This window comes from Oncorhynchus keta, chromosome 18, assembly GCF_023373465.1.
Source record: "Oncorhynchus keta strain PuntledgeMale-10-30-2019 chromosome 18, Oket_V2, whole genome shotgun sequence".
In the NCBI taxonomy this organism is placed as follows: Eukaryota; Metazoa; Chordata; class Actinopteri; order Salmoniformes; family Salmonidae; genus Oncorhynchus; species Oncorhynchus keta.
Genome location: NC_068438.1, coordinates 29,836,507 through 29,861,676, shown reverse-complemented (window position 1 = coordinate 29,861,676; position 25,170 = coordinate 29,836,507). Strand labels below are relative to the sequence as shown.

The window sequence follows — 25,170 nt, the reverse complement described above, 5'->3', positions numbered from 1 at the left end:
GGTGGCATTTATTTGGGGGGGCCGCACAGCCCTCCAACTGCTTGCCAGAGGTAGCCTGACTGCCATTAGGTACCGAGATGAAATTCTCAGACCCCTTGTAAGACCATATGCTGGTGCGGTTGGCCCTGGGTTCCTCCTGATGCAAGACAATGCTAGACCTCATGTGGCTGGAGTGTGTCAGCAGTTCCTGCAAGAGGAAGGCATTGATGCTATGGACTGGCCCGCCCGTTCCCCAGACCTGAATCCAATTGAGCACATCTGGGACATCATGTCTCGCTCCATCCACCAACGCCACGTTGCACCACAGACTGTCCAGGAGTTCATCAGGAGCATGCCCAGGCGTTGTAGGGAGGTCATACAGGCACGTAGAGGCCACACACACACTACTGAGCCTCATTTTGACTTGTTTTAAGGACATTACATCAAAGTTGGATCAGCCTGTAGTGTGGTTTTCCACTTTAATTTTGAGTGTGACTCCAAATCCAGACTTCCATGGGTTGATACATTTGATTTCCATTGATCATTTTTGTGTGATTCTGTTGTCAGCACATTCAACTATGTAAAGAAAAAAGTATTTACTAAGAATATTTCATTCATTCAGATCTAGGATGTGTTATTTTAGTGTTCCTTTATTTTTTTGAGCAGTGTACATTTGTATTTATTTATTTAACTAGGCAAGTCAGTTAAGAACAAAAAGGCCTCCTGTGGGGATGTGGATTTTTTTTTTTAAATGACATCACGACAAGAGACAACACTACATAAAGACCTAAGACAACATAGCATGGCAGCAACATATGACAACATATGACAGCATGATAGCAACACAACATGACAACATGGCAGTAACAACATGGTAGCAACAACATGGTAGGAGCACAAAACAGGGTACAAACATTATTGGGCACAGACAACAATACATCACGCAAAGCAGCCACAACTGTCAGTAAGAGTGTCCATGATTGAGTCTTTGAATTAAGAGATTGAAAACTGTAGAGTTTAACACTTTTTTGGTTACTACATGATTCCATGTGTGTTATTTCATAGTCTTGATGTCTTCATTATTATTCTACAATGAAGAAAATAGTAAAAATAAAGAAAAACCCTTGAATGAGTAGGTGTGTGCAAACCTTGACTGGTACTGTATATATGGCCTCTAGCCACACTTTCTCATTATCCATCTCTGTGTGCTGTACTGCAGGTAAGTGATGATTAATGTAGCTAGAGTACATCCCTCACACAGGAGGTCGGATTCATTTCAAGGTCAGTGCTTAGGCCAGATTGACTGCGTCAGAAGAACTCTTGTTACAAAGCTGAAAGCCTTCACCCTGTGCCCTCAGAACCTCTCTGGCATTCAGACAGAAGTTCGCCAGCTAGCTACACAGCTAACCTCACATCCAGGAACCATTGACCCCTGTAAGCCACAGGGGACCACAGGCTAATGTCTGTTACACTTAAACAGATATTCTATGTTAAAGAGACATATACTGTATTTCAATAAGATTAGCCTGTAAAAATTAAGGGTGAATAAATTATTGTAGCGATATTACAGCACACAATAAATGTGAGTTACTGAGAGTAAACAGACTGCTGAGGCATTGTCCTTTCACAGAAATCCACTGTTCTACCCAAATACAAAGTATAAAAAAATGGAAATGGAGTGTCTATAAACTACAACTGAATATTCATTTAAGTTATTTGCCTCCAGGAACAACAGCAATGACGATTCAGTATTTAATCTAGGGGATCTCAAAGCACCTCAAACACTACTCTGCCTCCCTTGTACTAGTCTGACAGATTTAAAGGAAGGCAGAAATACCCCAGTACTTGATGTCTAACTGGCCGTGTCAACAGACCTCAGGGGCCTAATAATGACCTGTGGACTGGTGGTGTCACGTGAGGCCAGAAGAATGCCTAGTATCCCTGCCACTCTGACAGGGGCTTGCCCTATTGTGTACATGGGGTTAATCATTTAACACCCACTGCTCTATGAGGCTGTTAAGTCATCTGACAGTAGTAGCTGAGCTTTGATCAGCGAGGTGGAATTCAGTAACATGGTCTAGTGTTGTCACGATAACCAGGTTTATTAGTATTTTATTTACCTTTTATTTAACCAGGCAAGTCAGTTAAGAACATATTCTTATTTTCAATAACGGCCTGGGAACAGTGGGTTAACCGCCTGTTCAGGGGCAGAACGACAGATTTGTACCTTGTCAGCTCGGGGGTTTGAACTCGCAACCTTCCGGTTACTAGTCCAACGCTCTAACCACTAGGCTACGCTGGCGCCCCAAAGTATCATAATACTCAATACCAAAATGATACCATGGCAACAAAAAAATTATTATGCATATTAGCTAAAGTCAGAATAACCACTGGGCATTATTTATTTTTAACTTAGAATATGTTGATAACTGGTAGAACTAATATAACAAATACAATATCTTCTATTCTATATTCAATTTCTTGCTAAAATAAACCATATTAAATAACACAAGAATAACTTAAATGTTCCTGATGCCTAACTACATCGGACACCCAGAGCAGACAGCTTTGAAGCTATGCAGGGTTGGTCCTGGTCAGTCCCTGGATGGGAGACCAGATGCTGCTGGAAGTGGTGTTGGAGGGCCAGTAGGAGGCACTCTTTCCTCTGGTCTAAAAAAAACCCCATCTCAATACCCCAGTGCAGTGATTGGGGACACTGCCCTGTGTAGGGTGCTGTCTTTCGGATGGGACGTTAAACGGGTGTCCTGACTCTGAGGTCATTAAAGATCCCATGGCACTTATCGTAAGAGTAGGGGTGTTAACCCCGGTGTCCTGGCTAAATTTCCAAGCTGTCCTTGGGAATTTGGTCACCTAATCACCCCCAACTTACAATTGGCTCATTCATCCCCCTCCTCTCCCCTGTAACTATTCCCCAGGTCGTTGCTGTGAATTAGAACGTGTTCTCAGTCAACTTACCCGGTAAAATATATATTTTATAATCTATGGCCATAATACTGGGTCAAATTACATTCATTAGACCTAAAATTCATAACAGCTAAATAATATAATATATTAAATGAATAGTTTAGTTCCAAAACGACGTAAAAAAAAACACTTTAAAGATAATTTCTGAAGTTTCTATATTGCAAAAGTCTACACGCCATAGAAGTACAATGGAATTTACACAGTATACTACGATTCCCAAAGTGCATTTCACTTCCCATGGTGCAATGGGCTGCTGGCTGGCTAGTGGCTACTGCAAGCAAGCCCGGACAAACGTGAATTAGTTTAAATATATTGTGGTCAAGTTATGAGTGTTAATTATTTTTGTCACTGAGCAAATTTCAGGTCCGCTGAGCGCAAACTTGAACGTTGTGAAAGTTCTGCGCAACTTTGAGCACGAGTTTACTGTGAACACTGAAGCTAAGTTACAGTTAACAGTGGCCAAGTAGGCTACTGTGGCCAAGTAGGCTACTGTGGCCAAGTAGGCTACTGTGGCCAAGTAGGCTACTGTGGCCAAGTAGGCTACTGTGGCCATTTTATCGTAATGTAGGCCTACCAGAGTGGCCTACATTCAAAAACAATGAATAAATTGCATTCCATAACATTTCAAATAAAAATGTATTTGTCATGAGCTGAAAACAACAGGTGTAGTAGACCTTATGGTGAAATTCTTACTTACAAGCTCTTAACCAACAATGCATTGAAGAAAAAATATTTACTAAATAAATTAAAATATAAACTAGCAACAATAAAATAACAAGACTATATACCTGATAGGTAAAGTCCCCCCTTATCTCAGCTCGCTGGTCACCATAGCATCTCCCACCTGTAGCACACCCTCCAGCAGGTATATCTCTCTAGTCACCCCCAAAACCAATTCTTTCTTTGGCCACCTCTCCTTCCAGTTCTCTGCTGCCAATGACTGGAACGAACTGCAAAATCTCTGAAACTGGAAACACTTAGCTCCCTCACTAGCTTTAAGCACCAGCTGTCAGAGCAGCTCACAGATTACTGCACCTGTACATAGCCCACCTATAATTTAGCCCAAACAACTACCTCTTTCCCTACTGTATTTATTTTATTTATTTTACTCCTTTGCACATTCTTCCACTGCAAATCTACCATTCCAGTGTTTTACTTGCTATATTGTATTTACTTTGCCACCATGGCGTTTTTTTGCCTTTACCTCCCTTATCTCACCTCATTTGCTCACATCGTATATAGACTTGTTTAAACTGTATTATTGACTGTATGTTTGTTTTACTCCATGTGTAACTCTGCGTCGTTGTATGTGTCGAACTGCTTTGCTTTATCTTGGCCAGGTAAATGAGAACTTTTTCTCAACTTGCCTACCTGGTTAAATAAAGGTGAAATAAATAAAAAAAATAACCTGTTTATCCATTTGTCCTTCAGACAAGGAGGTGACTGAAAATGTTTGTTGTTTGAGGCAAGAAACCATTTTACAAAATAAAATGCATTATTATTCCCATACTATTATTATACACAATCATACAAATTATGCTTCCCTCTGCCTATTGGCTACTTACCTTTTCAAGCCTGTCTCAAAATACAACACTGCCCCTTTTAGACAAAAAAGATCTCTTTACCTGACTCGCATTTCAAAGATGTCTAAAAATCTACACATTTTATGCTCTTGTAAGAAACTATTACTCTCCTATTGTAGACTACAAATGATCTATAACTGGGCTAATAACTCACTAACTAGCAAAGGACAAGAACAACATGTGCACACGTAGCTGCATGCAGCTCTTGCGTTGATCTCAAAACAAGTGCATCTACTCATGACCACAGCTGTAAACACAGTCCAGTTCAAAGTAAATGGCACAGATCCATATATAGCAATGGTGTATTTGCATATAGGCCTACTGCAGCTCTGATTTGTTATGCCGCACCGGTCTGGGTAGAGTAAGAGCTGAGTCGTGCATGTCAATGCAATAGAATCCTACTCCTATGCGTTCTGCTTTCAACAAAATTGAAAGTGACTAATATTGCGTTGATTCAATCACAGTTGCCACAGTAAAGGGAAAAGTTGATAGTGTTAACAGGGAAAAATCTAGAAAGTTGAGCGAAGTTCAATCTTGTCCTTCTCTACAGTTGATAGATCTTCTGCACAGCAGTCCCAGGGGAACATTGGTATATTTTTATGAATGGCTGGAACAACCTTCTGGCTGAAGCCCAGCACGCCATCGACTGGGCCACAAAAGCATCCTCCAGTGGCAGTGGATATCCTCGCTTCTAAACCAGGGTCGCTACACAACTCCCTCCTTTCAAAGAGCACGTCCTCACACTAGACCACACAGGACTCCGTCTTACAGGAAAATGTTCACCGGCCAACACTCACACTGTCGTGGATGTGAGGTCAGATCACTTCCGACACCAATGTAACGAAACCAATGTAATGAACCCTCAACCTTATGGCCCGAAGCCCAGCCAGCCATCTACTGTGCCACAAAAGCATGCTCGAGTGACAGAGTCGATATCATGTTCATGTCATTGTCACTGAAAAATAATACAACTTTAGTAGAATAACAACAAAGTTACAATGCAAATGTCATGTGTAAAATTGCTTATTTTTTATGTTGTTCTGGAACTAAACCTCCCTTGCACTCTACTGTTTTGTAACACATTTTTCTTAGTAGTTTGCCCACATCTGCTCTGCAAGCTAAGTATTCCTATAGTTCACCCCTGCAGCCAGTTTTGTCAACAAGCTGCTGGCGTGGAGGTATGCGGTTTTCTTTTGCACAAGCCATGCTGTCGGCATTTTCTCTCTACTCTCGCTTGCTTCTTAAATAGTGGCTTGCGCGGTGTCAGCTGGCTAGCTTATTACTGCCCCTTTGAGAAGATTTAAACAAGACAGACTCGATCCTCTCAATCCTTAGATGGTGCGAGACACATTTGAGAGAAGAACCAAAAGTAACAAATGCTATTACCGGAAAAAATGTCATGTTCTAGTATTTTAAAAATGCAGTATAGAATTTTCAGTATAGCATGCAACACTAAAATGGTCAGTAACAGAGTCCGGGTCAGGTCTTACTTGTTTTCTCGGAGCGGGCGACCTGCCCAGCCACCAGCCAGGCCAGAGCGGTGACAGCCACCAGGGCTCCTAGGTGTAGGAAGGGACCTGTGGCCTGACATCATTCAGTGTTAAAGGTGTGGCATTGCGACAGTCATTCACAGTTGTTAAATGGCACAACATAAACTAAATAATTCAGTGGTAATGGTAGGCTACTGCATGAAGAATTCAACAAAAATAAGTAAATTAACCCCTTGAAATCAGTCTTAACACATCTGTTAGATGCATTTCTATATTGATATGTTGCCTTTGTATGTAGTTCAATATAGTCATTAACATGTGATTTAACAAGTATATTACCACATATCGGGAAAGTGTCCTGTATAATACAGTTTGATGCACAGCCCTAAATGGGGACGGGTTTGTTGTTGAACTGACCTGGAGTGATATAGGGATGACTGCCCACTCCTCCCCCCATGTTTGATTGACAGATATGAATCCGATGGCAGTGGTCAGCAGGGCAGTACTGACCCCTATCTATGGGGGCAAACAGAGTGTTACAGACCATCGCACGCACACACAGACAGACACAGCTCCCCCAGGCTAACCATTCCAACCCTCTGTAGTGTGTTTGGCCAGATAACAGCACCCTGGGGCATGATGTCACTGCTTTCACAACCCGCAGGAAAACATTAACTCAAATGTGGGGTCAGGCAGAGTTCAGTTGGCCACTTGAAGACACACAGTATACGCGCCACGTATAGTGCCTTCGGAAAGTATTCAGACCCCTTTACTTTTTCCACATTTCTAGGTTACAGCCTTAATGTTTTTTCCCCCTCATCAATCTACACACAATACCCAATAATGACAAAGCAGAAACAGGTTTAAAAATGTTTGTTAATACAATATAAAAAAACATAAAATCACATTTACATACACTACCGTTCAAAAGTTGAGTCACTTGGAAATGTTCTTGTTTTAGAAAGAAAAACACATTTTATGTCCATTAAAATACCATCAAAATTATCAGAAATACAGTGTAGACATTGTTAATGTTGTAAATGACTGTTGTAGCTGGAAACGGCAGGTTTTTAATGGAAAATCTACATAGGCATACAGAGGCCCATTATCAGCAACCATCACTCCTGTGTTCCAATGGCACGTTGTGTTAACTAATCCAAGTTTATTATTTTAAAAAGGCGACTCCGGGATGCCTGCCTTGTTCTTTTTCCCCATCTTAATCTTTTCTTGGCCAGTCTGAGGTTTGGATTTTCCTTTGCAACTCTGTCTAGAAGGCCAGCATCCTAGAGTCGCCTCTTCACTGTTGACGTTGAGACTGGTGTTTTGCAGGTACTATGTCAGGAAGCTGCCAGTTGAGGACTTGAGGTGTTTGTTTCTCAAACTAGACACACTAATGTACTTGTCCTCTTGCTCAGTTGTGCACTAGGGCCTCCCACTCCTCTATTCTGGTTAGACCCAGTTTGCTATGTTCTGTGACCAGAGTAGTACACAGCACTGTACGAGATCTTCAGTTTGTCAATTTCTCGCATGGAATAGCCTTCATTTCTCAGAACAAGAATATACTGAAGAGTTTCAGAAGAAAGTGTTTAGTTTCTGGCCATTTTGAGCCTGTAATCAAACCCACCAATGCTGATGCTCCAGATACTCAACTAGTCTAAAGAAGGCCAGTTTTATTGCTTCTTTAATCAACAGTTTTCAGCTGTGCTAACATACAGTGGCAAGAACAAGTATTTGATACACTGCCGATTTTGCAGGTTTTCCTACTTACAAAGCATGTAGAGGTCTGTCATTTTTATCATAGGTACAACTTCAACTGTGAGAGACAGAATCGAAAACAAAAATCCAGAAAATCACATTGTATGATTTAAGTAATTCATTTGCATTTTATTGCATGACATAAGTATTTGATCACCTACCAACCAGTAAGAATTCCGGCTCTCACAGACCTGTTTGCTTTTCTTTAAGAAGCCCTCCTGTTCTCCACTCATTACCTGTATTAACTGCACTTGTTTGAACTCGTTACCGGTATAAAAGACACCTGTCCACACACTCAATCAAACAGACTCCAACCTCTGCACAATGGCCAAGACCAGAGAGCTGGGTAAGGACATCAGGGATAAAATTGTAGACATGCACACGACTGGGATGAGCTACAGGACAATAGGCAAGCAGCTTGGTGAGAAGGCAACAACTGTTGAAGCAATTATTAGAAAATGGAAGAAGTTAAAGATGACGGTCAATCACCCTCGGTCTGGGGATCCATGCTAGATCTCATCTCGTGGGGCATCAAAGATCATGAGGAAGGTGAGGGATCAGCCCAGAACTACATGGCAGGATCTGGTCAATGACCTGAAGAGAGCTGTGACCACAGTCTCAAAGAAAAGCATTAGTAACACACTACGCCGTCATGGATTAAAATCCTGCAGCGCACGCAAGGTCCCCCTGCTCAAGCCAGCGCATGTCCAGGCCCGTCTGAAGTTTGCCAATGACCATCTGAATGATACAGAGGAGGAATGGGAGAAGGTCATGTGGTCTGATGAGACAAAAATAAAGCTAAACTCCACTCGCCGTGTTTGGGGGAAGAAGAAGGATGAGTACAACCCAAAGAACACCATCCCAACCGTGAAGCATAGAGGTGGAAACATCACTCTTTGGGGGATGCTTTTCTGCAAAGGGGACAGGACGACTGCACCGTATTGAGGGGAGGATGGATGGGACCATGTATCGCGAGATCTTGGCCAACAACCTCTTTCCCTCAGTAAGAGCATTGAAGATGGGTCGTGGCTGGGTCTTCCAGCATGACAACAACCCGAAACACACAGCCAGGGCAACTAAGGAGTGGCTCCGTAAGAAGCATCTCAAGATCCTGGAGTGGCCTAGCCAGTCTCCAGACCTGAACCCAATAAATCTTTGGAGGGAGCTGAAAGTCCGTATTGCACAGCGACAGCCCCGAAACCTGAAGGATCTGGAAAAGGTCTGTATGGAGGAGTGGTCCAAAATCCCTGCTGCAGTGTGTGCAAACCTGGTCAAGAACTACAGGAAACGTATGATCTCTGTAATTGCAAACAAAGGTTTCTGTACCAAATACTTATGTCATGCAATAAAACGCAAATAATTACTTAAAAATCATACAATGTGATTTTCTGGAATTTTGTTTTAGATTCCGTCTCTCACAGTTGAAGTGTATCTATGATAAATATGACAGACCTCTACATGCTTTGTAAGTAGGAAAACCTGCAAAATCAGCAGTATGTCAAATACTTGTTCTCCCCACTGTAATTGCAAAAGGGTTTTCTAATGATCAATCAACCTTTTAAAATGATGAACTTGGATTAGCTAACACGATGTGCCATTGGAACACAGGAGTGATGGTTGCTGATAATGGGCCTCTGTATACCTACGTAGATATTCCATTAAAATCAGCCATTTCCATCTACAATCGTCATTTACAACAACGTCGACACTATTTCTGATCAATTTGATGTTATTTTAATGGACAAAAAAAATGTTTGTTTTTTTCAAAACAAGGACATTTCTGAGTGACCCCAAACTTTTAAACAGTAGTGTATGTATTCAGACACTTTACTCGGTACACTGTTGAAGCACCTTTACAACCTTGAGTCTTCTGGGTATGATGCTACAAGCTTTGCACACCTGTATTTGGAGAGTTTGTGTACCTTCAATACTGCAGAAATGTTTTAGTGCCCTTCCAGATCTGTGCCTCGACACAATCCTGTCTCTGAGCTCTACAGACAATTTCTTCAACCTCGTGGCTTGGTTTTTGCTCTGACATGCAGTCAACAGTGGGACCTTATATAGACAAGACAAATCATGTCCAATCAATTGAATTTACCACAGGTGGACTCCAATCAAGTTATACAAACATCTCAAGGATGATCAATGAAAACAGGATGAACCTGAGCTCAATTTTGAGTCTCATAGCAAAGAGTCTGAATACTTATGTAAATAAGGTATTTTTTAATTTTATTTTTTAATCAGTTTTCATTTTGTCATTATAGTATTGTGTGTAGATTGCTGAGGATTATTATTAAAAAATATATTTTTTACAATAAGGCTGTAACAACAAATTTGGGGAAAAGTCAAGGGTTCTTTCCCAAGGCACTGTACATAAACAAACACACCACAAATCGCACATTTGAGCATTACCTTGTGCAGCCAGTGCAAGTTCAGCTGTTGTCCCACTGCTATGTGGCAAAGTGCTAAAATCTAAAGGAATAGAAACAGATAAATAAATCACATCACGTGGAAATCCACAGCCACCGTTTTCAAAAAAGGTCAACAGCTGCCTGGGCGATCCTAACTGTCACGTGTAGACTTGGCACAGACATGCCTGGCAACATGTTTCTGCCCTGCCAGGTTATACCACTAACATTACCTGGCTGTTCCCATTGCCTAGACACCATATCAATATCATCTCACAGTGAATGTTTGATGAGATGTCAACTCACCATTAAAAATGCAATATAAGTGAAGCCGGCAGCGGTAGTGGCCAGGATTGGAACAGTCCCGTCGATCCACTCTCCAGAACGGTTATATAAAAACCTGTAAAACGGAGCAAAATGGATGGAAGTCAGTTGCGCAATAGTAGTGTCTCATCGATATCAGGACAGGCTGCAGCTTGTGGTACTCTGGTCTTTGAGATGAGAGATAGAGGATAGATTGTAGAAACAAGCCAAGTGGTCTAACAGGAGAAGTTGTTGACACTGATCTAAGGTCAGTTTTGAGTTTCCTCTAGTAGCTAAGGTTTAGATTCGGGGGAAGGGAAGCCAATCCTAGATCTGTGCCCAACGGGCAACCTCGAGCTCCGAGCCCCAAAGGTCTCTTTGTAAAATTAACTGGCTGACTAGAAATGAGCTAACAGCCGACACTGACGCTTAAACCGGAAGGCCTGAACTCCCAGGGCAGGCATAATGTGTTCTAGTGTCCTTGTCCAGGATCGTAAGCCTTTATTATCCCCATAAAACAAAGCAAACAGAGACAAATAAAACACAAAAGAGGGAGCTGCTCAGAGCAAATGGCTGCAGTCGCTTCTTCTCTGTAATGAGTATTGGAGCGCAAAGAGATGATGTAATAACTATGTTAACGTGTTGCGAGTTAGAGGCCTTGTTCTAAAAGGACGTCTCCTTATGGCTGTGTCTCCACACACAGGAAAGGAAGGGGAGGAACAAAGACATCATGCAGTACAAACACACACGGGGACGGGGACAGACACACGGGGATGGGGACAGACACACACACCTTTTTCAAGTAAAGGTCTTTTAAGGGAGTACGCAAACACTCGTTTCGGTTAGGCTAGACTGAAACATGCCCGACGCCTTTGGAGAGTGTGTAGAGAGAGAGTGATAAAATTAAAAGGAGAGAGGAGCAGAGATAAAGAGTATGGAAGGAGAGGGAGAAAGTGGGATGAGGGGCATGGAGAGATAAACAAGGAGCGAAGGACGATGGGGGAAGCAGAGGTGACATTGAGCGCTAATGACAGGAAGAGAAAGGAGGTGGTGGAATGAGAGAGCGAGGGGAATGACTTTGGGGGGACAAAGCAAATTGCACCTTACAAGAAGAAACACAAAGCTTCTCTCTCTCTCTCTTATGGCTCTCACATATTGCACCAAATGTGTTTTAGGGACCACTGGGGCATAGCGTGCACATAAAATGTAGAAGGCCTTGAGAACTTGGTCAAGAGCTCAACTAAATAAACCTAATTCATAATTTCAGTGGTATCCTTCAATTGGATGTGCAATGACTCATGACAGAATTAACACCTGTATTGTTTCCAAGCACGATTGGTTTTATGGTAACTGTGGGGGAGACATGACTGGAATAATCTGAGAGGTGATTTGGGGTCAAAGGGTATTCCTGCTTTATTTAATCATGCTCACTAGAATCTGCAGTGATAGACGCCCTAAAGCCAATCCATCCCCACCCAGATTAGACCAACCACGATGAGTGAATAATTGGCGGAAAAAAACTAAAGAGTTAGCATTTTCGGTTAAAAGCAAAAACATATTAAGAGAAATTGCAGCATTTTAAAGTAAAACAATCTACTATAGGTAAATGCCAGAGAATCAAAGGGAACGTCAGAGGAGTATTTAGTGGGGAACTCATTTATTTGAATGGAACACTGACTGATGGTGATATACTGAGAGACAAGAATCTATGAGTTGCATAACTAGTGCGCACACACACACACAGTACAGCAGTACTCACCAGTTGAACTCATTGTAGTCATTGTGTGCCTCCCACCAGAAGTAGAACCAGACCAGGAGCAGAGAGAAGGTGAAGAAGAGGATGAGAGACCACAGGAACTCCCACTGGGAAACACACAGGAACCATCATTACCTTTACCACAGATACCATCAGATTAACATAAAGCACTTTGGCCAGTGTTGTGTTGAAACATTGGAATACTATTGGTGCATTCATAGTATTACTTTCTTTGATTGCAAGTGAGCAAATGGCTGATTAGAAAGTCCTTTGCCCACACCAGAATGGCATACGATATAACATTACCCCCATACGTCAACGTCGCTATAAACACTGACAACAGAAATGCAAGCAACAACAGTCTCCTAAAAGTCTGGCAGAGTAGTCATTGGGCAATCTGCCCTAATCCAGCAAAAGTGAGAGCCTATAGACTATAATCGGGATGTAGAGAGACTGATGACGATGCAGCCAAGGCTGGCACACAGACTGATGGCTCAAACCTGGAGTCATGACAAACATTTGAAAACACAATTTGCTAGCTGCATCAGAATAAGGTGGTAAACCACAAACGAGGAACGTTCTGGAGAACAAGTCAACACAATAACGCTCATGGTTTATAGTGAATGTAATGTCAATTCTGTTCATAAATAATTTCACACTCCCACTTTGTGTAGACATTCACAAAGCCTGCATTACCAAAGACGAGACAACATTCATACCGCTTTACAACTGATTGAAAAGAGAGAACCACATGTCTGGTATTAGTTGCGGTAGAGGCAGTAACCATTCATGCAGAAACTGTCATAGGGCCATATTGTCTCAGTAAAAAAGCAGAGGGACTCGAAGCTCCCAAACCACTGTCCTCATCAAGTAATTACTCACATTAACTTAATAGCCAATGAGGCCATGAGCCGATTAGTGGTCAGCTGTGTTTAGCCTTCCAATGCCACCGCAAGCTGTAATAAGAGCTCTAATAAAGAGATAGAATGTTCGCTCGCAGACATGCACACGACTTGGATGACAAAGCACAAAAAGTTAGCTTTTCAAACTTCTCTAGACAGTCAAGACCTTTTTGGCCCATCTATGTAAAAGTAAAAATATCGCTCCTCGCTCAGACAGAAATGTAACAGTTAAGACCACCACATAAATAAAGAACAGAACTGCCCAAAATGTTCCTTATAATTAATTAAACTTTAATTGATGTGATAACCCTACTGAGAATTGGACTCTACAACGACAGCATGACTGGCTGCTCCTCACACTGTATTTGCATACCAGCCCACAAATTAGCACACAATGAAATCAGGCTTACTCACAGAGCCCGGAGGACTCGAGAACGCTTAGATAGAAATGTATGACTAGAACAGTCTGTTTTGCAAAATAACAAGTTGTTCAAGCTCTATACATTACATTTCTATCTGCAATACGGTTCTTACATAGCACCATTCAAAATAAGCCCTGGTTGACCCTGTATTTAGCCTTGCTGTGATAGGAGATATCAAGGTGATATGAGAGCACAAACAAAGCTGTTTGGACGTTCACCTTAGATGACTGTTCCATGGAGGGCATCGGCTGGCAGTGGCACAGGATGTAAGACAGGGCCAGGTCTAATGACTGGGTGGTGACAGATACCAGCCTGAGCCCTTCGTATACCTTCTGCCCTCCACTCTGACCGTCTCCCTGGGCACTGGAGAGGAGAGCCTAATGTGCTTATGTGGAGTTGTGGACAGGCCAAACGGCAGTTAAACTATGGGGACACTAAAGCACATGTTTGAGATGGTATGAGGATTATTACATACCAAAGTTGTTGATTTGGGGCAGGGATTGGGAATATAGTAGTATGAGGGAAGGAAGCCTGTGGGCGATTTGGTTGTGGCGATTCTTTTTAGCCATCAATCTCTTCCAGATAAGGAATTAAAGTCGTGAAAACATTTGTTAAATTATAATAATAAAGACCATACTAAGAAAATCACTCCCTTTCAGAAATCATAGTAATACAGACCCCAGAATGGTTACCATAGGGTTAGTTTTACATTGTTACACTTCCAAGTCTCGTATTTGGTTAAAGCTTACAATCCCCCCCGCAACTTACCTGGTAAAATAATAAAACATGTATTATAATAATAATAATTCACCGCAATGTGAGAAAGCCAGACATCAAGGTAACCATAGGGTTAACCCTATGGCAGGTTGGGGTCTGACTGACAGCCCTGCTCATTGATCCAACTGCTCTGGCACTGTCCCCCTGGCTTTTAATGACTACCTGGGAGAGGGACATCTTGAGGGCATGTGAGGGGACATTGTTCACCTGCTGAGATCAAGATGGATTACAGAGGTGACACCCCTGGGAGAGAAGGGATTGGATGGTCTATTAGTAGGTAATGTTTGGACAACAATGAGACTAAATATTTGGGATCATTTTAAACTGGCTGCTTGGGAGCTAATCGAGTTGCCAAGCCAGTTGTGTGAGTGGCAAATATTGCATACAATGTGAGATTTGAATTGCACTTTATTGCAAAGCTAATATTTTTTACATGTTACGGGCATATTTAGGCTGGCTGCCACATTTATTCCTTAAATTAATATTCAGCCAAGCCAGTGTCATGTACAGTATGTGCAATGTGTATAGTATATGACTGAACATTAATCCTGTCATTGTTCTTCTCCACTGCTGTTTAGGAGCGGATCAAACCAGAGCACTCAGGCATGATACAGCCTGCCTGACCTATGATGACATCACATTCTGCACGGCTTGCTTTAGTTAGGGTGGAACATACGCCTTCAGGGCAGGGCCGACACCATGGCATTAAACACTGCTTTCTAACTAGTGTCAAAACAAGGAACCAACTCAAAGTGTACAGAGCGTAATACATGTAGTAGTCTGTTGAATCATACTGTATGATGAATTTACATTCAAAATGGGGGACATGAGTGAGGGATGCAACCTTTGTATTATTTCCCACAAGACATGTGTCCAAGCGAGGTTAAATGGTCAACATCTATCTACGTCAAGAGGGGTCAGAAAAAAATGTGTCAACGTATTTAATGTGTCTGAGGGGAAATAAAGGTTTTATGTTGTATTGAGAGGTTTAAGCCCAACAGAGCCGACTCATTCATCCTCGTACTCTCCTAGTAGGAGCGGGGAGAGCAAATGACTTTCCTCTACTGGGGAGATATTTTTGGGGAAATGCCATGAAAATTGCTGTGCTGCTTGGCTGAAGGGCACGAGGCAGGCAGGCAGCTGAATTAAGATGGAATACATCATAGCCGAAGCCTCATTGACCAAAAGAGGCTAAAAATAGACGGATAAAAAGGATCAGGGGATAATTATCTTCTGTGGAACCGTAAACACTAGAATTACTGCAAAAAAAATCTAACAGAGGATCCTCCACTGTCACTCAATCAAAAAATGAGATTCCAGAAATATCATCCATTCAAAGAGCTCTACACTACATTACTTTCTTCTGATCAGTTTAGGTAAAAACGCCGTTAGTTTTGGTGAAGCAAAATATTTGTAGGTCTAAGGTAGAGGTCGACCGATTCTGATTTTTCAACACCGATACCGATTATTGGAGGAACAACTACTTCAAGGTATCAGAGCGAGTGATGTCACCAATTGAACCGCTATTAGCGCGCACCCCGCTAACTAGCTAGCCATTTAACATCGGTTACACCTAGCTAGCCATTTCACATCGGTTACACCAGACCAGCGAAGCTGGCAAATGCACGAAAATGCTTACAAGCCAGCTGCTGCCTACCGCCGCTAGGTCAGACTTAATTATTATGATTTATTTTTTTAATTTTACCTTTATTTAACCAGGCAAGTCAGTTAAGAACACATTCTTATTTTCAATGACGGCCTGGGAACAGTGGGTTAACTGCCTGTTCAGGGGCAGAACGACAGATTTGTCAGCTCGGGGGTTTGAACTTGCAACCTTCCGGTTACTAGTCCAACGCTCTAACCACTAGGCTACGCTGCCGCCCCACATAATAACGTAATAACATAGAAGCCTTGTGTCATTAATATGGTCAAATCCGGAAACTATAATTTCAAAAACAAAACGTTTATTCTTTGTGAAATACGGAACAGTTCCGTATTTTATCTAACGGGTGGCATCCATAAGTCTAAATATTCCTGTTACATTGCACAACCTTCAATGTTATGTCATAATTATGTAAAAGTCTGGCAAATTAGTTCGCAACGAGCCAGGCGGAACTAACTATTGCATATACCCTGACTGCGTGCAACGAACGCAAGAGAAGTGACACAATTCCCCTAGTTTAATATTGCCTGCCAACCTGGATATCTTTTAACTAAATATACAGGTTTAAAAATATATACTTGTGTATTGATTTTAAGAAAGGCATTGATGTTTATGGTTAGGTACACCATAAACAGTGTTTTTTTTGTGAATGCGCTTGAGAAATAGATTTAGATGCACTATTGTAAAGTGGCTGTTCCACTGGATGTCATAAGGTGAATGCACCAATTTGTAAGTCGCTCTGGATAAGAGCGTCTGCTAAATGACTTAAATGTAAATGTAAAGTAGGCTGTGATTCAATGACAAATTAACAGGCACCGCATTGATTTTATGCAACGCAGGACACACTAGATAAACTAGCAATATCATCAACCACGTGTAGTTAAGATTGAATGTTTTTTTATAAGATACGTTTAATGCTAGCTAGCAACTTACCTTGGCTCCTTGCTGCACTCACATAACAAGTAGTCAGCCTGCCACGCAGTCTCCTCGTGGAGTGCAATTTAAAACGGCCATGATCAGTGTCCAAAAATGCAGATTACGGATTGTTATGAAAACTTGAAATCTGCCCTAATTAAATCGGCCATTCCAATTAAATCGGTGGACCTCTAGTTTAAGGCCATCTTGCTGTGCCCAAATGGGGCTACTGACAAAAAGGTGCTGGCATGCAATCCAATTCCCTTCCTACCTGCTAGCTCCAAGGCTAGCAGGGTATTCTCCACTATTCTCCAGCGGCGCCATCTAAACAGCCAGCAGTCAGGAGAGTAGTGTATTATGATTCAATAGACTTCTCTCGTGGGGTCACTTCTTCTCATTACCTCCCAGTACCGAAGTCATTATAGAAGCTGCCGCTGCCCCATGCCTGCTTGGAGTCCAGGCTACTATAGTGTCATTCTGACTATAGATGGACCTACCAAGAATTTGGCTGCATGGAAAACATTGATCAAGCACACCCACACCTAGCATGTCACACAGCACAATCCACCTTCACTGCAGGTCAGCAAGCAAGAGAGTCCTCCCACAACACAATCATCAAAAAAATATATCACAGGCAGGGAAATTATAATGAATGCTGCTAGACTAGAGCTTCCACATCAGTGGTGGTCGGGAACGTTTAAGATGAGGGAGGACAATTATTTCATGAGCATGGCCTTATTTCTATTACAGCTCATTGGATGACTGACATACATATTCCATTCACCCAGTTTAACATTGATACAACCTAGCCTATGACTTCAACATCTCTCTACACCCATCCTGAGGCTGATACAACCTAACCTATGACTTCAACATAGGTGTCTCCCTCCATCTCTCTCATTTGGCACATTCCAGATAATTATATGATAACACACTTTGGACCGTAGTGTTAAGTGGTGAAGTGCGCTTTAATACAGGACTGGACAGATGCATAGTTTTGATGTACAGAAATTAACCAGAGCATTATTCTATGAGAGTGAGGAGTGTGTGAATGCTAGAATGAATTGGTTCTCTAGGATAGAACACTCTTGACACATTTATATGGAGACTTACATGGATATTTGCAAGTGTGCCTTCTGGCATGTGCTATCGTGTATGTGATGAGTAATGGGTGGGTTACTCCTCACGCCTCTCATCTTCCTTGCACAGCATTGCCAGGTGAAATAAGTGTCATTCAAAGTGTTCTGTAAGTGCATTCAATAATCATCATGGAACCTACACAATTTGGGATTTTGTATTTGAATTGAAGGATTGGAGACCATTTAGTCCGAGGACTGTTGATGTGCGTAAGTAGTATTTCTGTGGATCGAGTTTATGTATGTGCGTACATGTGAAACAGTGGAGGCATCTCAGAGGAAGAAGGGGAGAACCAAAAGTTATTTTTAGATAAAACTACACAAAATACATACACGTCAGCAACTAATTTATTAAAACACACCGTTTTCCAATGAAGGTCTACAGTACCCTCAACAGCCATCTGTAGGGTAGCACCATGGTATAACTGGAGGACAGCTAGCTTCTGTCCTCCTATGGGTACATTGACTTCAATAGAAAACCTAGGAGGCTCACCCCCTTCCATAGACTTGCACAGTCACCTATCAGTGCTCTTGCAGAATGAACTGACATGTCCACCCAATCAAAGGATCAGAGAATTAATCTAGTACCGAAAGCATAAACTACAGCTAGCTGAGTGAGTGAGTGAGTGAGTGAGTGAGTGAGTGAGTGAGTGAGTGAGTGAGTGAGTGAGTGAGTGAGTGAGTGAGTGAGTGAGTGAGTGAGAGAGTGAGATGGGGCTAGAGCGTGCACTAGCCGCAGAGAGAGGGACACAGACCACACAGACCCTTTCCTCAGGCAGTGGTCTGCCCCAGTCTCTCCACCGGTCTCCTTGTTGCCCTGGCTGAGTGTCCTGGACTAGACCAGCAGCTGGTGGGGGTTGTCACTGAATGTCCCACAGCTCCTCCCAGCCTAAATCCCTTCACAATTCCTGCTGCTGTAGAAAATCACTAGTGTGTTTCCCCACCCAGCCCAGGCCCACCTATCAGACCAACAGCATTACCCTGAGAAGACAAGGGTTAGTGTTCCAGCCCTCTGTTCCTCCATCCTCTCCCCAGTAATGGCAGAAATGTCAGGAGCACCAACAGGCAGTGGCTTCACTTACTACAGAACAGAACGACCTCTTCAGCTCTGTGGAGCTGCTGACCTCATAGCTACAAATAATATGATACAATAATGCCCTAGAGATTTTGCTCTTGCCTGGTCTTGGTCAGCTCTTGATTTGAAACAGCATGTTGTGTTGTCCTTGGACGCTCATATCTGAAGAGTTGAAAAGTTCAGGAAAACATTGGAGACCTTGGTAACCTCACGGACTGGCTGAACTCACTGAACACTAGCACAAGGGAGAGAATACAGGCTCTGATAAAAATCACACTGAATGTGGTAAGAGACACACACTACCGCTGAAAGCATGTTCTCTCTAGTTAGCCTTTTGGACATAATATCTTCTAGAAAGTAGCCTACACTTCCACCAACAAAAGCTATATGATTATTGTAAACAAAATGAAAAACAGTGCTTGAAATATTCTCTTGAAGTTTGAATCCAACCTTTTTTTAAAGCACAAACCCATAGAATGTCTTTACACTAACAGTGCCAAGAGCTGGTGACAAGTACTTCACTAATGAGAACCATCCATGTATAATTGGTGTCATATCAATATTTCATTGCTTAGCTCTACACACAGAAAGGATATGACAAGGCATTAGCCATATGGGTTATGACAACAGAAAACCACCTAATAGGCTAGTCTATAAAGGAAAAAACAGAGCTAGTTTGGCAGCCAGGCCTGGCTGTTGTTTATGTTGTTGGAAGTGCTGTACAGACTTTAATAACATGTCTACATGGTATAATTCCCCTCAAAATAGTCAGCAATTATAGTGTGTAAACAGTCCCCTCCTGCCGCTGTGAAACTAGCGAACTCCCAGAGAATCTGGGTAGAGTAGACAGACAGCCGGAGAGGGATTAAAAACGACAGACAGAACACATTTCCCTTTGGAGAGAGACAGGATTCAGGAAGATTAGGCTATTCCCCTCACCCAATATTAGAGGACTTGTTTGAATGTCAGCACTCCTGGAAGTGCAGACTGACTGAAAGGTTCATAGATATGATTATTGAGCTATGGCGACGGGTAGACAAGGTTACCAGTAAATTTGTTTTCAAATACAGTTGATCATGACCTTCACCATAAGGTATTCATGCAAATGATTAACTGAAAGTCTTCTATGAACATTAATATAGAGACATCCTCCTAAACGTTTGTTAACTTGTCTCTAACTTCTACAGCTCTGACATACAGAGGTGTTGAAGCTTTTGACCTTTCATTCTGTAGGGAACTAAAAAGGTAATGGAAGACAACAGTTAGCAGGGGAGTGAAATTCATAATTGACATTCTGCTCAGAGAATGTTTCCTGCATGATGTTGGCTGAATGTTCTCTGCCATATTAGACACCTGGTTTTCTAGTGTAGTGCAGTCTTTAGCTGTGAGGTAAAACAGTGATGGTGACTGAATGTTCTCTGCCATATTTAGACACCTGGTTTTCTAGTGTAGTGCAGTCTTTAGCTGTGAGGTAAAACAGTGATGTTGGCTGAATGTTCTCTGCCATATTAGACACCTGGTTTTCTAGTGTAGTGCAGTCTTTAACTGCGAGGTAAAACAGTGATGTTGGCTGAATGTTCTCTGCCATATTTAGACACCTGGTTTTCTAGTGTAGTGCAGTCTTTAACTGCGAGGTAAAACAGTGATGTTGGCTGAATGTTCTCTGCCATATTTAGACACCTGGTTTTCTAGTGTAGTGCAGTCTTTAACTGCGAGGTAAAACAGTGATGTTGGCTGAATGTTCTCTGCCATATTTAGACACCTGGTTTTCTAGTGTAGTGCAGTCTTTAGCTGTGAGGTAAAACAGTGATGTTGGCTGAATGTTCTCTGCCATATTAGACACCTGGTTTTCTAGTGTAGTGCAGTCTTTAGCTGTGAGGTAAAACAGTGATGTTGGCTGAATGTTCTCTGCCATATTTAGACACCTGGTTTTCTAGTGTAGTGCAGTCTTTAGCTGTGAGGTAAAACAATGATGTTGGCTGAATGTTCTCTGCCATATTTAGACACTTGGTTTTCTAGTGTAGTGCAGTCTTTAGCTGTGAGGTAAAACAGTGATGTTGGCTGAATGTTCTCTGCCTATTTAGACACCTGGTTTTCTAGTGTAGTGCAGTCTTTAGCTGTGAGGTAAAACAGTGATGTTGGCTGAATGTTCTCTGCCATATTAGACACCTGGTTTTCTAGTGTAGTGCAGTCTTTAGCTGTGAGGTAAAACAGTGATGTTGGCTGAATGTTCTCTGCCATATTTAGACAACGGTTTTCTAGTGTAGTGCAGTCTTTAGCTGTGAGGTAAAACAGTGATGTTGGCTGAATGTTCTCTGCCATATTAGACACCTGGTTTTCTAGTGTAGTGCAGTCTTTAGCTGTGAGGTAAAACAGTGATGTTGGCTGAATGTTCTCTGCCATATTAGACACCTGGTTGTCTAGTGTAGTGCAGTCTTTAACTGTGAGGTAAAACAGTGATGGTGGCGAGTGATTTGAAAACAGAATTTCCATTTCACATGTCCCTGTAAGTCATTTGACAGACCAATGCCACAGAATGATGCTCATTCCTACTTCAAGACCCATTGTGCTCCAGGTAAAGACTGGCTAAGTGGAAGAACTCAATTATTACCGAGGCCAGATCAACTTGCAGTGCCAGTGACGTGGGCGGCCTTTTTACAAACCGCTCTAAAACAGAGGCAGGTTCACAAAGAGAGGGAGGCTCAGGCAAACTGGCCTGTTCATTATCCGTCTCTGAGAGGAGAGACAACAGCAACCACTTCTATTCGGTTCTGAATCGGAGCATTATGAAGGGAGTGCATGTCACAGTAAGACATGTGGTTTCTCATGGTCATGGTTCAGTGATGCTGCCCGTCAGGTTCAACACATCACATCATGTAACTGATACCATATTTTGATTACCAACACTGATTGGGCACTTTGGTCATTAAAGATGCATCTAAATTATGACGTCATCTGACCTGGCAGTGCTGGCACACAAACAGGCAATCTCCCAATCTAAGATGACTATAGGCCTCCAATACAAGGCAGCACAGCAGCCATAGTTAGAGATATTTCGGGATTGAGGCAATGAGGCCCTTGATCTACTTCCCCAGAGTCATATGAACTTGTAGATAGCATTTTTATGGCCCTGTGTCCAGTATGAAGGATGTTCGAGGTAGTTTCACGTGCCAATGCTAATTAGCATTAGCACAATGACTGGAAGTCTATGGGTATTTGCTAACCTGTTAGCAATTGCGCTAGTTAGCAACTTCTTTAAAACCGCACGCAGAGACATGAAAATCTGACTGTGGGAAGTAGATAAAGGGCCTTATTGCCAAAATCCCAAAGTTTCCTTTAAATTCATCCTTATACGCTGTGTTCACTTGAAAGAGCACAAAATGGTGACAATGGAAAGGGCTGTGTGTGACTGCATCGGTTCTACCCTGTGGGACATAATTGTATTCGATGTTGGCCTGGACGTCAGTCCATCTCTGCAGAGACCCTTTGGTGCTGTAGCCATAGGGCCTCGGCTGTTGGAGCTGCATAAAACAGACATCCAATTTAACTGATTTTTTACTGGTATATTTCCGTCACAGACAGAATTTTTATTCATGCTTCGTTAGCAGCATTCAAATGTACAGTACTTCAATAAATCGGCTTGTGGGCGGACCCAGAAAAATAAGCTACTGAAACATGGCATAGTGGGGGTGGGAGGTTGGGATGCAGATTCTGGCACAGGAAGAGACTGGCAAAGACTCAGTAGCACCATGGAAGGTCCAATATAATCCTGTGGTACTGTGCATAGACAGGCTGCTGATTGTCCAATTCACCCCCAGTGGGTCAAAGCACCCACCACACATGGCCAAGGCTGTATGCACACACACACTAACTTTGCAGTACCATAGCTATCAGTCTCAGAGACAGGAAACAGACACAGAATCCTATTCCCATCGAAGAATGTCAACAACCATATAAAATCCATATAAATTGTTGTTTCTCTGTGCTGATTTTCTTGTCATGTGGCCTTGGTCCAGTCAAATATGAATGTGTTCCGTCTATCCGAAGGTTTAAAGAACTGCAGCATTCCCTTCCTGAGGGCAAATAGGGTAGGAATGAAAAGGTCCAAACGTATAGCTCCTCCATCCACCATTCGGCAGAGCCTGCAAGTAAAGTTCACCGGATGAGAGCTTGTTCCTACGAATAAAAAAAGGGTAATTGGACATATTTTTGTTTGAAGTGAATGGGAGTTGTAGGATGACACTGCAATCCATGTTATGATGTGTCAAATTGTATGCAAATACCCCTGAGGGAATGGTGCGTTTTCCCTTTCTCTCTCCCCATATTGATCTTTCCAAGCCTTATACCACATTTATGAGCCATAAAACATGTATGGTACATTATATTTCACACACATTGCAGCCCCCTCAGCTCTGTCTCCATGTCCCAGGCTAGCTAAGTGATGGACTATCGTGGTCCAGCCCCCATGCTCTCTCTAAATTACTTATCATGCGGTTCTAAATCACTGACAGACAGACCTGGGTTGCATAGCATTACGGAAAACCCACTTAGACAAATAAAGTCTGATGAATGTGACCACGGGGGAGGTTGTGAATGCTTAATTTTAAAACATCTAATTCTACTATCTGCAGCACTTACAGGCTTAAAACACAGTACCGAGGTCAAAGACACCTTAAGTGAGAGCACAAGGACATGTTATTAGGGATGGGCTGCAAGGTTATCTGGTAAGAGGTCGGCCTACATGGCTCTTTATAAATACAGCTTAAAAGAAGGGGTTATTGTAAGGGAAGGCATGGGAGAGGATTACTACCCACATGCACTGCACACTCACACACCAAATTCAAGTGTTTTTAATTAATAGAGAGATAAGATGCAGTGTGGCACTGTAATCCTGCAGTGGAATTGCACAGAAAAATAAACTGTCCGGTACCATTCAATAACACTCGATCCCTTCACCCAACAGACATTTGGGCCATAACAGACCTTCCAGAAATAACTACCATATATAGATACACCATGTCCATTATGGTAATTCAGGTCCGAACATAAGGTCTGCTGGGCAGAACTCACCTTGGTGGTGTCATCATGTGAGCGCTGGTACCGTTTCCAGCGGCATCCATAGATCCCTGTGAGACATGACAAACACAGCTGCCTCTCATAGACCTGCAGGGGTTGGTGCTTCACCATGCTCCTTCAGTCCTGGCACGCCTCCAGACCACTAACATCCCATTGACCTGGGAGCCTGCCTGGGAGAGGAACAAGGAAACAGAAACGTCAGTATTGCCTTCAATACATTCTACAAGGAAATATTGTATCCATTAGGACATGACAGGTGTATGGGTGATTGTTGTAAGTATTTCACTGAGGTGACATTTGAATATCAACAGTCAGCAAGAGAAGAAATTTGAATATCAACATGCCACACGCATATCTACACATTTTAATACCAACATATTGCACTGAACTAGAAAGACAAGAAAGTGGTCGTTGAATTAGAATAGATTGAACCATTATTTCACAATAATTAATTATGGCAGATTAATTTCACTACCCCTTGGGAGACTTTTTTATTTATTTTTTAAATAAAATAAATCGGCCTACAATTTGAACATTGCTAAACTTCAATTGAACAATTCCCCCAGAATATGAGAGTCTTCTTGATGGATATTTTAGTTATCTTTAGTTAAAAGTCTATCAAAGCATAAAAAACATGTTACAATTTAAGTACTTCAGTAAAATAGAACACAGAATAAAGGGACAGACTGCCATGTGGCACATGCCACTGGGCTGGTCCATTTTTAGTGGTTTTATTGCGCAAACTGATAATTATCTGGCTGGTAATGGAGGCCTCAAGGGGTGGGAGGGGGCCTGGTGTTTTAGAAATGCCAGGGCCAAATTCTGGTCCCAGTCCGCCCCTGCACAGTACAATGAAAAGCACCTTCAGTGCTTTGATGCTAAGCCACAAATTTGAATTGCCATTGTCAAGCCCTGTTTCCAATGACAACTGTGACTGTCTCCCGT

The 25,170-nt window shown here is 42.3% G+C and overlaps 1 protein-coding gene across 6 annotated transcripts in view; it reads right to left on the bottom strand.

The window, feature by feature from the left end:
• The window catches only part of LOC118396879 (glycerophosphodiester phosphodiesterase domain-containing protein 5-like), an 82,157-nt gene that overhangs the window by 31,747 nt on the left and 25,240 nt on the right, over window positions 1-25,170 (bottom strand). For all 6 annotated transcript variants that reach the window (XR_008068163.1, XR_008068164.1, XM_052467873.1 and 3 more), the window contains exons 2-7: window positions 24,220-24,395; window positions 12,263-12,366; window positions 10,507-10,600; window positions 10,205-10,264; window positions 6,455-6,553; window positions 6,038-6,131 (exon numbers count right to left, since the gene is read on the bottom strand). Coding sequence is in view for 4 of the 6 variants with exons in the window: in XM_052467873.1 (XP_052323833.1) it covers window positions 6,038-6,131; window positions 6,455-6,553; window positions 10,205-10,264; window positions 10,507-10,600; window positions 12,263-12,366; window positions 24,220-24,336 (568 nt within the window). In the remaining 2 variants the exon portion in view is untranslated. The remainder of the gene's footprint in view (window positions 1-6,037; window positions 6,132-6,454; window positions 6,554-10,204; window positions 10,265-10,506; window positions 10,601-12,262; window positions 12,367-24,219; window positions 24,396-25,170) is intronic.